Raw genomic sequence first — 16,891 nt, forward strand, 5'->3', positions numbered from 1 at the left:
CAGCACTGATGATGTCTATAGTCGCCAGCAACTTTAGGTCAACCTCACGAGTAAAGACCGTCCAAACACTTATCCATATATTAATCCAAGACAAATCCTATGCACAGCACACGCCTTGATAAATTCGATTCACATTATACACACATACGAATAGATTAACTGGAAGTACAGAGCAAGTATCATCGCAGTAGAACATTTGTTGTAAAGTGTGTCAAAAGATACAGATCAAATTTGTGGCAACGCTCCTGGTGTTGTACAGTCAACGTCAAATATATGTTTACACCTTGATCCTTTGTAATAAGGCGAAAAATGTAAACATAGCTTTGTCGTGGATTTTAAACATATTGCTGTCGTTTGTGAAAATTATGTGGGGTAACTGCATTAAAAAAAAAATCTAATTAAACTCGACTCTACTGTCAAATGACAATTTTCGTAAGTTTCAGCTTTTGTAGCTGGTATTTTTTTGTAAACTGGGACTGGATCTCAGAATTTCCAATAAATCTACTCCAATTCAATCCAACATCGAATACAATTTCCAATTCGCTACTTATTTGACTTTAAGCCTGGCTTGCTGACACTGCTTTTAAGAGTTCGTGGCATCAAAATAGTATCCCCAGAATCAAATTACCGACTACAAACAGCGCCATCTATTGAAAACGGTAAATATGTTGACACTATGAACTCTTGTATGATTTTCACACAAATGATTTCAGTAGACTTATGTTACTTTCAATTCAAGTGCAAGTCAGCAACTTATAAAGGCAAGGCCCTATCTTATAAAGCTACCAGCATAAACCTAGTTTTGTAAAATAGGACCCTCGTCAAATAAAACCACTTTAACAATGTACTTACTGTTAAATTTTCGAGCCATACAAACATCACACCTTATCCTACTGTACTCTTTTTGGACTGCTGTGCGCACTATACTTACGTTTACAATTGTCTATACTTTTGCCCATGCCCATTCCAGATATTTACACATACATTAGAAACTATATATGCTAGCAGAAAATTAAATATAATGTCAACAATTTCATCTCATGCAGTGATGTTGTTAAATGATATAAGAAAATACAACTTGCGCCGAAAAACCGTCAATGGATAACGATTGCGATAAGTCGAGGAAGAAATATTAGTAATTTTGTATCTTATAATCACCGTGAAAGTTTGCTTTACACAACTGAAGACCATTATGCGAACATAGACATGAACAGAGACATAATGTGCAGTGGTTTTTATTATGACCACTTCCTTGCGCCGTCAATAGAAAGCAATAATAGCGTTATTCATAAACGCGCTACAAGCCACTATTAGCTATTAACCGTGTGTCTTAATCTGTCATTTTGACTTATTTATTTGTAAGAAAATTGAGACTTGTAAAATTTTAAGGGTAAGTACGAACATAATTTAGTAATTTAAAAAAATGTTATGAACTTATTGTTCAGTGAGCAAGCCAGGGAGGAATTTAAAATTACCATCACAGCTTTATTGCTAAGAGAATAAGAGCTGCTTCAGTTGCTGACTGTCCCTCTAAAATGAATTGAAAGAGCTTACATGCTAAAGAAAGTTCAACGTCGCTGTCTGAGATGAATTGCCGCTATAAATTATTTAACAAACTTAGTATAACATCATAATTATAGGTATAGGAGGCACCTAATTACAATTATGAAAGGACAAGTCTGCGACCAGGCAGACCTTATATACGTAATTTTACAATCAAATCAAACGTATATTGTTTACATAGCCACACACGGCTGAGATACGATTAAAAAGGAGAGTGAATCGTAGAAACACTCTCATTGTTCATCATCAGAATATTTAAACCCATTTTTATAGACCACCAATGGCCTTATAAATAATTTAACATATTTTTCAAATTAAAAGTAGGAACTAAATCTACACTTGGATGTAGCTGTGCGAAAGGTCCAATCAGTAAAATTTCCATTACAAGGATTATTTTATCCAACTTTGTATGATTTAGACCTTTCATGCTGCACTAATGATGAGTCTCGCTAGGCCGGGCCGGGGCGTCCGACACGTCATTTTCTATGACGGCTGATCGGCGATCATGTGGTGCTTTCCATGAAAAACGAAGCGCCGGAAGCTCCAGCCCGGTCTAGCGCGAGTCATCCTCTACTCTCACTTACATGAAAGATAATTCATTAATTTCCAACATCGGTCATACTCATAACAATAGCCCAACATTTGAACCAAGTTACAAAAACATAAATAAATTTATCTTAAGGTTTTTCAAATTAACATTAAAAAAATAACCTACCAAAAAAATAAATATAATTACCAGACGATAAGGTTTGTCCTTGAGGTAGGCAACCCCAAAAATCGAAAACGCCTTGACATAAAATGACCTGAGAATTCTTATGTTTGATAAACTCAATCTCGCTATTCCACAGTCAAAACAACAAACAGTAGCTCGTTTCACGAAGCCACAGGCTACAATTTTACAAGTTTAAAGTACCTAACAAATATTCATCAATACTGTTGGTTTAGAAACTTTAGAATCGTAAATTGTAACGTACTTCGCAAAGCAGGTTACTTTCTGTGGCTCATACAGTAACATACAACCAGCATTAAAGGATTCCAGCTGCGATAGACTGATGATTATAAATAAACATACGAGTACGCATATAACGCATACGGCGTCGTGGACGCAAGTCATCTTATTCGATCTAGTGGGCGTGTAATCTATGTTTATAAACAAATGTTCCTTTCGTATGTTGCTAGACTCAGAGAAGGTCAATACTTTATCTAAGAGTTATCTGCAAATGACCAGTTAAAATACACAAAGAGGAACCAATCAACAATTTCTATCTGCTAAAAGTTTAGTGTTTTATGTTTCAAATATTTGAGACTATGTTGAACAACAATAACTATTAAGATGATTCTTCAAATTTAGTAAGCACTTACAATAACTTTTATATAAATTCCAAATTAAATGCAACCTTTCAAAAACAAAATGCTACAACTATGTATGTAAGTAATAAAATATTCCATTTATTGCAATATGTACAGATTTATATTCAATTTCAAGTTTCTATACTTCAACACATATTGGTTGGAGATGTTAAATGTCATCACAGAAGACCACAATCACACAATTTACTCCAAAGGCATATACTAATATTTTTTAACAAAGTCCAGCAATGTTCAGTTAAGATTACTGTTAGTTTGTGTTCCTGATGGGTGATGGTAAAAATACGATAGATCCCGCGGATGGTCATGATGCATACCTTAAGCTGTCTCCAAAGCAAAGCCTCGCATGGATGGGCAAGTTGCATGTGATACCTTTGGAAGGACCAATGGGTTTGCTTACCACTGGCCGCAAGCTTGTTTGCCACTGTCGTGTTATGAAAACATCTCCAAACATCGTATGCTGAGGTACAGAGTTTAGGTAGGAACAAGGTCCCATGACACTCTGCAATTTACTGACTATTTAACTATAATAATCACTGGTCAACCAAACTATGAGGTAAGAGCATATAAAGCATAAATTATAAACAAAATGTACAGGCTTATGCTCACACATTTATGCTTCCAAATAATGCTTCAACCATTGCTATTGTATACGGGGATAGTATCAAGTGCGTAGGGCAACTAACTTAATCAGTGTTCCAATTATAGTAGGGGAGACCGAGGTGAGTTGAAACAACGTAAATATTAAGACATATATATGTTTAGCCGCGCTCCACAGTCCACGGGTCCCTCAATATGCGTCTCTTGCTTCAACACTGAAAGAAATGGTTTGCATAACTGTAACAAAATTTTGGTTACTGTTTACACAAAAATTGGGACTTGCGAACTATGTGTTATATGTTACAAAACCGTGTTTGGCTCTCAGTGTTCAGGTACTGGGTATACACTACAAAATAAGTTTGTAAATTTATGCAAAGTTTATTTTCTTATAACCGTAGTTTAGTTATTTAGTAAAGTTACAAAACCAGTTCGGCTATCCATTTTTTTCAGTGAAGACGATTATAGACACCGCGAAATTGACGTTGTTGACGAAATTTTGCTCGGTCTCCCCTAGTAGTTCCAATTATTACAAGTTTCCGCCTATAACAGTTCTGTTTCGAATAGAAATATATAGAATACCCACTTGATACTAAATACTGAATAACACCTTCCTAAATTCTGCATCCCAAATGATTTCTTCACCTATTTAGGAAGTGTAACCACATTTAGCATTTTAAATTAAGATGCTAAATGCAGTTACACTTTCAAAATTAGGCAGCCTAATGAGATCCGAGAATTAGGAAGGAGTAACAGTGTTAACCCATATGAGCTAGGCATAATCTAAAATTAGATCTAGTTCACTTCAGCTTAAGTAAAAAGCACAGTTGTTTGTTCAACTAGCACAACACGCAGCCGTTGCCGTTCTCCTTTATGTGTCCATCCGAGCGCTCTATCTCTAGCAGGATTGCGTGGAACAAGTCCGTCACTGACTGAAATTGGTATTTTATAAGTTAGCATTTTACTAGAGGATTACATATGCGAAAATTAATAAAATAAAGACTGTATCGAAAAGTATAGGGACAAATAAATAAAGTACAGCTATGGCAATGTCCCACTCACATGTATAATCTGTATAATATAAACTGGAGAGTATTATAATAACAAAGAGTAATTACCTCGTTCCGTTTAGCACTGGTCTCAACAAAGGCAGCTTTCCACTTTTCCGCCAACCGTTTGCCCTCCTCTGTGCTGATCTTCCTTTCAAGATGCAGATCTGTTTTGTTGCCGACTAATACTATGGGTACACTAAAATTGATGAAGTAACATTTAGAACAGAGCCTTTTTTTCTCAAATTATTGTAAATTGTTACCGTTTTTATATGCCTGTATAATCTGTGTACTATTGTAATAGGCAGATCCACACAGAGCGAGCATACGCGCGAGGCAATTTCCTCACGCACAAACCGGCCAGTGTAGACGAGGCGGCTCGCGCGTTTTCCTCACCTAGGCCGAGGCACGTCTACACTGGCCGGTTTATGCGTGAGGAAATTGCCTCGCGCGTATGCTCGCTCTGTGTGGATCCGCCTAATCACAAATTATAAGTATTTTTTGAAGTTAATAAGCTTCTCAATGTAATAGAACAAAAGAGCCTTTTTTTTCTCAACTAATTATAAATTGTTACTGTCTTTATTATGCTTGTAAAATCCGTGTACTTTTGTTAGCACAAATTATAATTTTTCATTTTTCATTTTCAATTGTAATCTTATAAAAGTCAATATTAGTAAGCCGATAAAGTTGTAATTTGTTATTGTTTTTTTTTAGACATTAAAGTCCATATTGTTACCCTAGTTCACAATCATACTAATGACGCCAAAAAATTTGTTGCAATCAGTGACTAGACCCTACTCATAGTGATGTGTTCCTGCCGGTGAGTAAGGTTGCCAGAGCTCAATAACGGTGCGGAGTGTTAGGGTCAGCAACGCGCATGTAACTCCTCTTGAGTTGCAGGCGTACATAGGCTACAGAGACTGCTTACCATCAGACGGGCTGTATGGTTGTCACAAACATAGTATTACAAAAAAAACAGTGTGCAAAAACAATGTCTATATTATGACCAAATTTTCCATGTAATTAGTACGATTGGAACTAGGGTGACAATATGTAGTCAGGCTATTTATTGAATCCTACCAATATGGTAGAAGTAGCTTGGAAATATTATTATTATGTAATTATAGGCAAGCAGCTATTTAACTGATGAGCCTATGTCAATATCAATTCAGAATTGGGAATTACTAATATATTTACTCCTGGGTTTTACCACAATGAAATAGTCTTGTTTTATCCATCCAGGAAAAAACAAATTACTCTAAGATTTGATCAATACTGGAAATTCCAAATTATGTACTTGAAGTCCCTTATAAAAAATTAGATATTTTACAGTGAAAGACTGCCCGATGCTACCTTTCTTTACATTGTAAATCTGTTTTCTTTGTGGTGCAATAAAGAATATTTACTTGCTTACTTATTTTTAGCTTATAGTATGGATCAAGTGACACATCAAATTGTTTAGGACTCCCATTGCAAAGCTGATCTGCTTCAAGGGGCACAACAAGTCATGTTATGTTAAACAAGATCACATTAGGCATGTTTAATATCCTTACTACATATTTAAGGTTAGAAAACTAATTGGCCTCTTATCTGACTGTACAAATTCCACTGAGCATACAAATAAAGGAAAATAGAAGATAAAGAAAAATGTATACATACTGTATCTTTCCAACCATGTCAAGCAGTTTGTCGTAAATGATTTGTACAATCTGAAAGCTTTTACTGGAGGTGATGGAGTACACCAGAACATAGCCGTGGAAATCCATGCTGTACTGAAGAGGGAATATGCTGAACTCATCCTGCCCCGCCGTGTCCACAAGCTTCACCTCGTACTCAGTAGAGTTCAGGCGTATGAACTTTGTAAATGCTTTAAACAAAAAAACAACACATATAAGGAATTATAATTATTAGTATGCATTATACAATTTGTATATGATACATTAATTACAATTATTAATTTGAATTTGTTTTTATTTACTAATGTTTACAATAGAAATACTTACGCATTACTGTTTTTACCCAAGAAATGTAAACATCGCAAATCTTTGTTCGGGAAACACGCGTTGTAAGATGAGTAATCAAAATGTTACTTACTATTTTCAATTGTGGGGTCATATGAATCCACGAACTGTCCTTCTACGAACTGAATAATTAGAGATGATTTACCTGCAACATTTTTTGTTAAATTAATTAAACGTCAAAACGAAATAAGACGCAAATTTCTTAGGACCTTCACATTACCGACTGATCTGTAACCCATCATTGCGATTTTTCTCTGCTTTGACGGCATTTTTAAGACTGGATGGTTACTAGTAATAAGCAGCGGATTACTTTTTCACAAAAATGCTTTAATGCACTAAAACAAATCACGCATTTGCGTTTGCGACTTGCCTTTGAAGTTTGAACTTGCTTGACGTTGACGTTTGTAAAGGGGACTATTTCCGTCAACATTAACGCCCCAATGCGTGCTTTCGGGTATTTCCCTACACAACCTACTTTGCTGGTAGTAGTAAACTGGTAAATGTTGTTAGGTCTTCATTGATGTGAATGTATATTTTTAATTATTTATGTAGAACATTAATAGTGAAATATACTTACGCAGTATATACTTTCCTATAGGTAAAGTAACAACGGTAACGGTATCAATAATGCTTATTACCTACCTACCTGCCTACCTCCTATACCACGAACATCGAAGTTCGATTGTTAGCTCCCTTTTTATCACATTTCACCAATTCGAGTGATAGAGATGAGAACAAATTTCGATTTTCAATCTCCACGATAGTCCCTCAGTCTAGCGGCAAAGCAACCCGCGCGAACAGCGACTCACGACTACTCGCAACTAGAGCGAGGAAACGCGCGCCCTCTCGTGTTACTTTAGCTTTCTGCTTGCATATGTAGTTCGTACCTTACTTACCCCACATGTACCGTGAGAAAGTATTTTGATTTATTTTGAACTAATTTGTAGCATAGTGCGAAACCACTTAAGATTATAAAATTTTATTGTCAGCACTTTTTAAATTCTTCGTCTGTGGTAAACCCTTGACAGTGACAGCTTGAATGTCATTTTATACATGACGTCATTCATATTATTCATAGTACTATCAATATTCTTATCTTTCTTTTCATGTTTCAATAATTATTACGTTCATGTTTAACACGTAAATTAAGAGTTGTTTGTATACATCATATTCTACGACAAATTTGAACAGTGCTTTGAAAAAGGGTAAGAATACCAACCTAATATTCCTTAAGCTGTTTAACTTTGTTGATATTTTTTGTCTTGTTCATTATCGTAAGTATTACAGATTCTCTTTTATAGAGTGTAAATATCTCTAATTAACTAATCTCTACATTTAGGCACTGTAAGTGTCGCGATGGCAAATATTCCGGAATGTCCGCCCAGTCTGAAATCCATCCAGCACTATTTGAAGGTAGCGACAGAACATGAATCAAGGGATCCAGTGATTGCCTATTGGTGCAGGCTACATGCCTTACAAGTTGGCCTTAAGGCAACAACAAAGAAAACACCAGAAGAGACTAAAGTTTTAATGGGTAAAGATTCCTTTATTTTAAAATTAACCAGAAGTACAGTTTCTTAATCATTTGCTCTTTATTTATCGCATTGTTCAATGAGTAGATTATATATTTCATATTCAAATACAGAAATGGGTCATACAATCAGCATTAATAGTAATCAGGTAAACACAGGTCACAGAAATACTTGTGTCTATATGTAACTCAAATACGATGTAGCAGACACTTTTGAATGCATACTGTTGAAGCACATATCTATTTGTAAAAGTATTAGGGTGGGTGATGCTTTTATTTGTTGTCGAAATTTTTGAAGCATAATTGTAAAATTTGTATCATATCTCTAGACATTATATTGTACTGTTTACATATATGGTGTGTTGTAACTCACTGAATGTATGAAATATGTCCGCATATTTTTAGCACTAATGGACTGGTTAGAAGAAGCCAAGAAGAGCATGAAAGACAATGAAGCCATCAGCAATGAGGTGGCAGGTCAGGCGCATCTGGAGAATTATGCTTTAAGACTGTTTCTATTTGCTGACAAGGCAGACAGAGAACAGAATTATGGAAAGTAAGAATGCAGTTCTATCTTTATTAATAATATGATTTTCAGGGTTTTCATGTACTTTTATTTCATAAGTGATCCTAAGTGTACTTTGGACATAACAAATGTGAGCCTATTACACTAAAATAACTGTAGTGATATTTTCTTGTTAAAAAGGTATGCCATGTTTGCCTCTAGCGAGGCATGATTACAAAAACCAAGCTGCCTCTCACAGCAATTTTCTCACAAAGCAGCTAGTTCTGAATATATCAGCCTAAAGACAAGGCTAGTCATATCATGTTTATTGTTATTCAATCATTGATGCTGTGTGTCGCGAACGTATTGCGAACCAGCTAATATTTGCCAACGTCATGGAGTAGATGGCGCTAGTAGTCACGTTTAAGTTAAGTAACCTCTTCTAGGTTATTGGGATTTTTTGACGGAAGTTGAGAGGGTAGATGAGAACGACAGTAGGAAAAAGGAGGTTGTGTGCGAACAAATCTACGCGGCAGTGATATTTGCTTTTAGATCAAGTCAAGAACGTTCTTATGGTGTTATTAGAATAATGATGAGTCTCTGGTATATTGTGACCAACGTTATCAGTACTCAGAGTGAACAGTGATCCAGTGAGGCTAATATGAACTTAAGGTAAACTTTGTGTGAGGAATGGGGTCGCTATAAGGGGAGGTTTGGAGGCGACTATTAAGCTCAAGAAACCAGGTGGATAATCATGTGATACTCATGTTATATGTAGGTAATAAAGTCGGACACCAGCACAACTCATATCGTCATCTCACTAACGTAAAAGCATTAGCTCATTCGATAGGTTAATAAGTATGGTGAGCTTGATGACACTGTGGTCAAATATTTGAAACTGAAATATTTTAATATATGTATAATGTTAAAATATGAAATATGAGTTCTAACAACATTTATTATTTTATATACATTTTGATGACCGGCCTGGCCTAGTGGGTTGCTAGCCATTGGTCCTGGGTTTGAATCCCAGTAAGGGCATGTATTAGTGTGATGAGAACAGATACTTGTTCCTGAGTCATGGATGGTTTCTACGTATTAAGTATTTGTATATTATAATTATGTATATGTAAGAATATCCCTATAATATAATATAAAAAATAAATTTAATGAATATCTAAAACTAAGGTCCGACCGAGATCTCGGTCTCGACATTCTCGGCCAAAAATCGAGCCTAGATCTCGGTCTCGGCAAGAATCTCGGCCCATTTTGACCAAGGCAATTAGTTATCAATGGTGAATTTTAATTTTGGTTGCATCGCCCGTTGGTATGACGTTTATTTACGATTTTGATTGGTTTCGTACCCACATTTTAAGCTAATTACTTATCAAATACTTAGTGTTGGGATCGGATAGGCGCGATTGCAAGTAATGACTTGTTCATTTGTGTCTTTTCGTTTTATGATTGTTGTCATTGATGAATAAATGAGTGTATATTGTTATCGGGATGTAACTTAGATTAAATTGTGAGGGGAAGATGACTGGATATTTTGATACTAAATATATTTGCACCGGAAAAAGCAAAGCAGTAGGTGAGTACAAAACGACACCTGTGGCGGATATTTTGGCTTACAATATAGAACTCTTTATTTTGATTAATATTATTGTACCTCTTTTTGTGCACATCCGTACTGAAAAAAACCGGCCAAGTACGTGTCGGACCACGCATAATGGAAAGTTCCGTACCCACATACAATACAAAAAAGCGGCCAAGTGCGAGTCGGACTCGCCCATGAAGGGTTCCGTACCATTTATGACGTATTAAAAAAAACTACTTACTAGATCTCGTTCAAACCAATTTTCGGTGGAAGTTTGCATGGTAATGTATATCATATATTTTTTTTAGATTTTTCATTCTGTTATTTTAGAAGTTACAGTAGGAGGGGGGGGACACATTTTTTCACTTTGGATGTGTCTCTCGCACAAACTGTTCAGTTTAGAAAAAAATGATATTAAGAACCTAAATATCATTTTTGAAGACCTATCCATAGATACCCCACACGTATGGGTTTGATGAAAAACAAAATATTTTTTTTTTTAATTTTATGACGTATTAAAAAAACTACTTACTAGATCTCGTTCAAACCAATTTTCGGTGAAAGTTTGCATGGTAATGTATATCATATATTTTTTTAGATTTTTCATTCTGTTATTTTAGAAGTTACGGGGGGGGGGGGGACACCCATTTTATAAGAATAAGAAACCATTTATTGCCACACAAAATACAATGTTTCACTTAAAAATAATAATAATAGGCATGCGCGGCAAAAGGAACGGACTCAGCGTACGCTGCGTCAGCCATTTTATTACAAATTGATTGCGCAGCGCTGATTTTCAGTCCGTCCCCTTCACTGAACCACATTGATATGACATGCGGGTTAATGGTTTTTTTTTTTGTTTTACCACTTTGGAAGTGTCTCTCGCGCAAACTATTCAGCTTAGAAAAAAATGATATTAGAAACCTCAATATCATTTTTAAAGACCTATCCATAGATACCCCACAAGTATGGGTTTGATGAAAATAGATTTTTTGAGTTTCAGTTCTAAGTATGGGGAACCCCCAAAATTTATTGTTTTTCTTCTATTTTTGTGTAAACATCCTAATGCGGTTCATAGAATACATCTACTTACCAAGTTTGAACAGTATAGCTCGTATAGTTTCGGAAAAAAGTTGCGGTGACATAATCGGACAGACTGACGGACATGACGAATCTGTAAGGGTTCCGTTTTTGCCATTTGGCTACGGAACCCTAAAAAGCCGTACAAGCAAAAGAGTGTATGTCAGTGGCACTTTCGTCGTTTTAATAAGAAGATCAGTTTTTTGTAACTCTTAACCGGCCATATTCTAAATTAAATAATTAAATAAGCAAATAATTTTCCTGAAAAATTTGCTTATTAAGCTTCATTATTTAAAAAAAATTAAATGGTTTTGCTCTCCCGGTTCAAAAGTTACAGGGGATCACGCTAATTTTTTGGGGCGAATTTTTCCAAAAGTATATACTTAATCAAAAAAAACGTTTTTAGCCACCTTTACGTATTTTTGAAGACCTATCTAATGATGAGCCACATTTTTTTTTTTTACTTTTAGTTACATTTATATGGAGTATATATTTTACGAATTTTTTTTCGATACTAAGAAGCGATTTACACAATACATGTACACCTATGTTCCAAATGTGGTTATAAAATATTTCGTATAGTTTTTGAGTAAAATGGCTGTGACATACGCACAGACCGACAGACATAAGGACATGACGAAACTATAAAGGTTTCATTTTTGCCATTTTGGCTACGGAACCCTAAAAATACTATTTAATAGCGCTACGAATTGATTATGATAACTTTTTTCTGATAACTCGAATTTCAATTATAAAAACATTTTTAGTGCAAAATTCGTCTTTTTTTCTATTTTATAAATTCTCGGTCTCGGCCGAGAATCCCATTGAATCTCGGTCTCCGCCAAGACAAAAAAGACATTCTCGGTCGGACCTTACCTAAAACTCTCAGTATTTCAATTCTGGAAATAACAACACAATTGTGACTGTACTTGCTGTTTCAGGAACATGGTGAAAGCATTTTACACAGCCGGCATGATTTATGATGTGCTGACGACGTTTGGAGATCTAACTGATGAAGCAGCACAGAACAGGAAGTATGCTAAATGGAAGGCAGCCTACATCCACAACTGCTTGAAGAATGGAGAAACACCTGTCCCAGGTTAATATATCTTTCTTATACCTTTAAACGAGCAATTCTTGTATATAAATATATATATATATATATATTATATATTTCTGTGATCTCGAAATGGCTCTAACGATTTCGCTGAAATTTGGTATATGGGGGTTTTTGGGGGTATACAATCGATCTAGATTAGTCTTATGTTTGGGAAAACGCGTGTTTTCGAGTTTTCATGCGTTTTTCTTTCGACGCAGAATATGGTCGCTAATTTCGTATTGCCGGCCACTGTCCGTCTGGTCCAGCGGGGTTACTATCAAAACGACTGAATCTCAAAATGACCTGTTTAGCATGAGGTCTAGAACGCAAAACGACCACAGTATCAAAAAGCCTATATCTCATAATAGCATGGTAGCAAAACGACTAACGAGTAAAAGGCCTTCGTCTCAGAATAGCTTAGTATCAAAACGACTTGTTCGCAAAACGACCACTCCGTGGAACGTCTACTTACATCTTTAAATGCCTTAATAGCAAAAGGACTAGATCGCAGAAGAACTAAATCTCAAAATGGTTGAATAGCTAAACGACTTCTTGTTGAAAGGGCATGAAACACTATTTCTCTTCGGGCATCTATGGATACCTAATTGTATAACATTATGTAAACATTATGCATGAAGATGAAGTATGTTAAAGAATTACTTAATAGTCAAATCGCAAGGAATAAAACAAAAGAAAATAAAGATAAATCAATCTAAAGCATAGTTCATATAGAATTGGCACATAATTAGCAATGTTTAAAAAATAATAATTCCATGGCGGGAAAAAAATTGACAATTACAGTTCAATCACCAACCTTCAAAGTATTAATTGTCAAAATATTTTTTTCCTAGCTTTTTGCATTTTAAAGTTTTCGACCATGAAAATTGAGAACAGGAGATTGATTGTGCACAAATACTTCGAAAATTCTTATCGATCCCGGACAAAGACAGCTAAGTCGCTTAAGATGTTAAAAGCTAGTATTTGTGGGGTCATAAAAAGTTACAAGGAGACTCTATCAGCTGACAGGAAAACACAAACTAATCGGAGGTCTGGTACAAATAACAAGATTTTGGGAAAAAAGACCTAAGGTCACTCAAACAAAATTCAGGACGGTCTAATTACGATTTATCCCAAAAAATCAAAGAAACTTCTAGAAAGATAAAGATGATTCACCTCAGAGGTGGCTATAAGAGCTATCGAGCAATAAAACAGCCAAATCGAACTGTTAAACAGATCCGACAGAATTCGAAGGTTGCTTGTAGTTGGACGACAAGACGTATGTAAAACTCGATTTTAATCAACTACTCGGTTCGAAGTTTTATATGGCCAATAATAGAGGTCATTTACCCGAAAAATATAAGTTCGTGAAACTTGACAAGTTCGCAAAAAAACATATGATATGGCAAGGAATTTATAATTGCGGCTGTAAGACGAAAAGTTTTATAACATAGTCAACAATGAAGTCGGACCTTTATATTAAAGAGTGCTTAGAGAAATGAGTATTGGCATTTATTAGATCCCATAACGGTCCTGTGAAATGTTGGCCAGATTTAGCCAGCTGCCACTACTCAAAAAAAGTTTTGGCATGGTATGCTAATAATCAGGCCAAATACATACCCCGCGAGATGAATCCTTCGAATCGTCCCCAATTTCAATCTATCAAATACTCATCATCAATATTGGGCAATCATGAAATAAAATTAAATAAGACTAGTCAAATTGTCCAGGGTATCAATTCATTGCGATCTACAAGAAATCAACACGCCAAAAATGTCGACAAAAGTGTTGTGCAGAAAATGACGGGGGTCCATTATGAAAACAGTTCGCAATTATTAACATAACAGAGATTTTTTTTTAAATTTATACATATTTGAAAGCTAAATACATTACTATTTAAAATTCACCATTCATAACTTTCTTATTTTATTAACTTAAAAAAATAACAATCTTCTAGTGCGTACCAATTCTATATGAACTATGCTTTATGTCGTGGTAATAAATATGCTTACTCATTACTAACAAAAAATTGCTTTTACTTAACGCAATGAAATTTTTAACAGTATAACGACATTTTAAACAGAGTTTCCCAACTCTAATAGCCCTAATGATTTTTATATCATAATAATAAAATAAATCATTGGCACATTTTTAATTGGCGTTTTTTTTTCCGATATGCTTTTGAGAAACTCAAATGGGCTAATATCTCCATCCTTCAGCGATTCCAGCTCCATCTTATATTTTCGATCAAATATAATGTCTCTTTTTTTGCGGTTTGTTGAATGGAATAGAGATCTGTGTAATTTCTTCTGCGATCTAGTCCTTTTGCTATTAAGGCATTTAAAAATGTAGACGTTCCACGGAGTGGTCGTTTTGCGAACAAGTCGTTTTGATACTAAGCTATTCTGAGACGAAGGCCTTTTACTCGTTAGTCGTTTTGCTACCATGCTATTATGAGATATATGCTTTTTAATACTGAGGTCGTTTTGCGTTCTGGACCTCATGCTAAACAGGTCATTTTGAGATTCAGTCGTTTTGATAGTAACCCGTCCAGCGGGTTAAGACGCGGACTGCTAAACGAGTGTTACGGGTTCGATTCTCGCCCTGTGACACTAACTTTTTTTTTATATGTTCAAGTTTATATATAATTTTTTAATTTTTATTGTTTTAGACAAGTTTAATTTAGTAAAAAATGTAGTTAAGATTATCACATATACACCACCATATAACAATAAATAGTTATAACCGAGCAAAGCTCGGTCGCCCAGGTACTTTTTATTTATATAGCCATTTCTTTCCCATCCTTGGGTATAATGTTGTTTAATTAGATATACATATATATATATATTAAACTAGAGAATGTCCCGCAGTTCAGTGTGTCTTTAATAAGCATAGGCCTCCTCCAACACTCGTTAATATATATGTACATATATTTATTTAGTACAATCACTCAAATTACTATATCATTATCAGTAAAATGCAGATGTGCTAAGGAGACTTCGAGTTTAGATCTTGTCTTTTGAAAAAAAAAAATGCTTTACCTTATGTATATGGCTAAAATTTATATAAAAGCAAGAAAACTACATGACCGAGAACTAACATTCAATGCAACACAAAAGTCTTTTTCTGAAATATTTTGATTTTGACTCATACATATAGGTTAGATGTTAAGGTTACTTTTTGAGGCTTTTTACCTAAGGGTTTGTTTTCTTTTATTCCGTATAACAGCTTACAATGGAATTATGAATCAATGTCATTATGTGTTGTTATGTATTAACGCAGAAGCCGAAAAATTCACCTGACTTCCTCTACCCTCCATAACTTGAACCCTAACTACTTGACAGCATTTCTTTGTGGCTGTAGTAAATGATATGTTCACTTTCGGTGAAGTTATAAAACAAGATGTGTTAATTTAAATACCTATCACAGGTCCAATCCAAGAGGGAGAACAAAACGAAGATTCAGAAGCGACAAACCCCACACCCTCCTCAGACCCGGCGCCCGCCGCAGCGTCCGGCTTCCCGCAGGTGCCCGGCTTCTCGCAGGTGCCCGGCCTGCCGCAGGTGCCCGGCTTCTCGCAGGTGCCCGGCCTGCCGCAGGTGCCCGGCGCCTCGCCCGCGCCGGCCACGCCGCCCAGCAGCCTCGGCAGCTCGCTGCCCGACCCCAACCTCGCCATGCGCGCGGCCTCGCAGCTCCCCAACGTGCCCTACACGCCCGACCCCGCCCCGGGCGGCTTCGTGCCCTACGACCCCGCGCAGCAGCCCGCGCCCGCCTCCCTGTACGGAGACAGCACGAGCGCCGCCGCCCAACTCACGCCGGACCAGATAGCTAAAGCCCAGAAATACTGCAAATGGGCGAGCAGCGCTCTCAATTACGAGGACATGAAGACGGCCATCACTAATCTCAAAAATGCCTTGGAACTGTTGCAAACTGGAAGAGACCCGGCTTGAAGTTTTGTAACATTTTTTTATTTTCAGCACACTGTTATGGAATCGAGGCAATACAGGTGATTTTACGTTATATTTATCTGTTGAAATCAAACCTTGATAATAAGAGGGTGTAATCTTGAAGTCCATGCTGATTTGTGACATTTTTGATCCTATTTTCTATTAACTGACCTTTGTGATGAGAATGAGAGTAGTTATTGTACACACCTCTAATACACTCAATAACTATTCGATAATAATAAGTTCCGAATTAGCAACATTTCTAATTGTTATCAGTTGCAGAAATACATAAAGTTTGCTTAATAGAAATTTGATGATACCTCTAATTGTCTAAGGCACATGTCGCCTTAAATTCGCATGATGATTGTATAGGCATATATATCTGTATATTATTTATTTGAAATATACTGAAAACAAGTTGTATGGAAACAGTAGGTACTCACATTAAATACTTAGTTTACCTTAACAAGTATTGTCCAATATGCTTGTACTAAAGAACAGCTTTAATTCTTTTCGAGTTTTATTTAAACCAAAAGT

General features: G+C 35.9%; 2 protein-coding genes across 2 annotated transcripts; one reads left to right on the forward strand and one right to left on the reverse strand.

Moving 5' to 3' along the window:
* Positions 1-818: 818 nt before the first annotated feature.
* LOC133519734 (GTP-binding protein Rheb homolog) lies at positions 819-7,064 on the reverse strand. The gene is made up of 5 exons (XM_061853796.1): positions 6,819-7,064; positions 6,672-6,743; positions 6,237-6,444; positions 4,647-4,776; positions 819-4,460 (listed from the first exon to the last, which is right to left on the reverse strand). Exons 1-5 carry the CDS (start codon positions 6,865-6,867, stop codon positions 4,368-4,370), a joined length of 552 nt encoding a protein of 183 aa, XP_061709780.1. The 5' UTR covers positions 6,868-7,064; the 3' UTR covers positions 819-4,367.
* A 579-nt stretch (positions 7,065-7,643) lies between these two features.
* Positions 7,644-16,864, forward strand: LOC133519732 (vacuolar protein sorting-associated protein VTA1 homolog). The gene is made up of 5 exons (XM_061853794.1): positions 7,644-7,803; positions 7,938-8,132; positions 8,535-8,685; positions 12,253-12,410; positions 15,837-16,864. The coding sequence occupies exons 2-5, from the start codon at positions 7,955-7,957 to the stop codon at positions 16,355-16,357; spliced, it is 1,008 nt and encodes a 335-aa protein (XP_061709778.1). The 5' UTR covers positions 7,644-7,803; positions 7,938-7,954; the 3' UTR covers positions 16,358-16,864.
* Positions 16,865-16,891: the final 27 nt, after the last annotated feature.

Source organism: Cydia pomonella, chromosome 7, assembly GCF_033807575.1.
Source record: "Cydia pomonella isolate Wapato2018A chromosome 7, ilCydPomo1, whole genome shotgun sequence".
NCBI classification, from domain to species: domain Eukaryota; kingdom Metazoa; phylum Arthropoda; class Insecta; order Lepidoptera; family Tortricidae; genus Cydia; species Cydia pomonella.

Excerpts from the sequence above, each read along its gene's own strand:
- LOC133519732 (XM_061853794.1), top strand. The coding sequence starts at position 7,955 with ATGGCAAATATTCCGGAATGTCCGCCCAGTCTGAAATCCATCCAGCAC. Across the intron at positions 8,686-12,252 it reads AGAGAACAGAATTATGGAAA|GAACATGGTGAAAGCATTTT; the intron begins GTAAGAATGCAG and ends TTGCTGTTTCAG. Across the intron at positions 12,411-15,836 it reads TGGAGAAACACCTGTCCCAG|GTCCAATCCAAGAGGGAGAA; the intron begins GTTAATATATCT and ends TACCTATCACAG.
- LOC133519734 (XM_061853796.1), bottom strand. The coding sequence starts at position 6,867 with ATGCCGTCAAAGCAGAGAAAAATCGCAATGATGGGTTACAGATCAGTC. Across the intron at positions 6,744-6,818 it reads GATGGGTTACAGATCAGTCG|GTAAATCATCTCTAATTATT; the intron begins GTAATGTGAAGG and ends AAAATGTTGCAG. Across the intron at positions 4,461-4,646 it reads CCAGTGCTAAACGGAACGAG|TCAGTGACGGACTTGTTCCA; the intron begins GTAATTACTCTT and ends TACCAATTTCAG.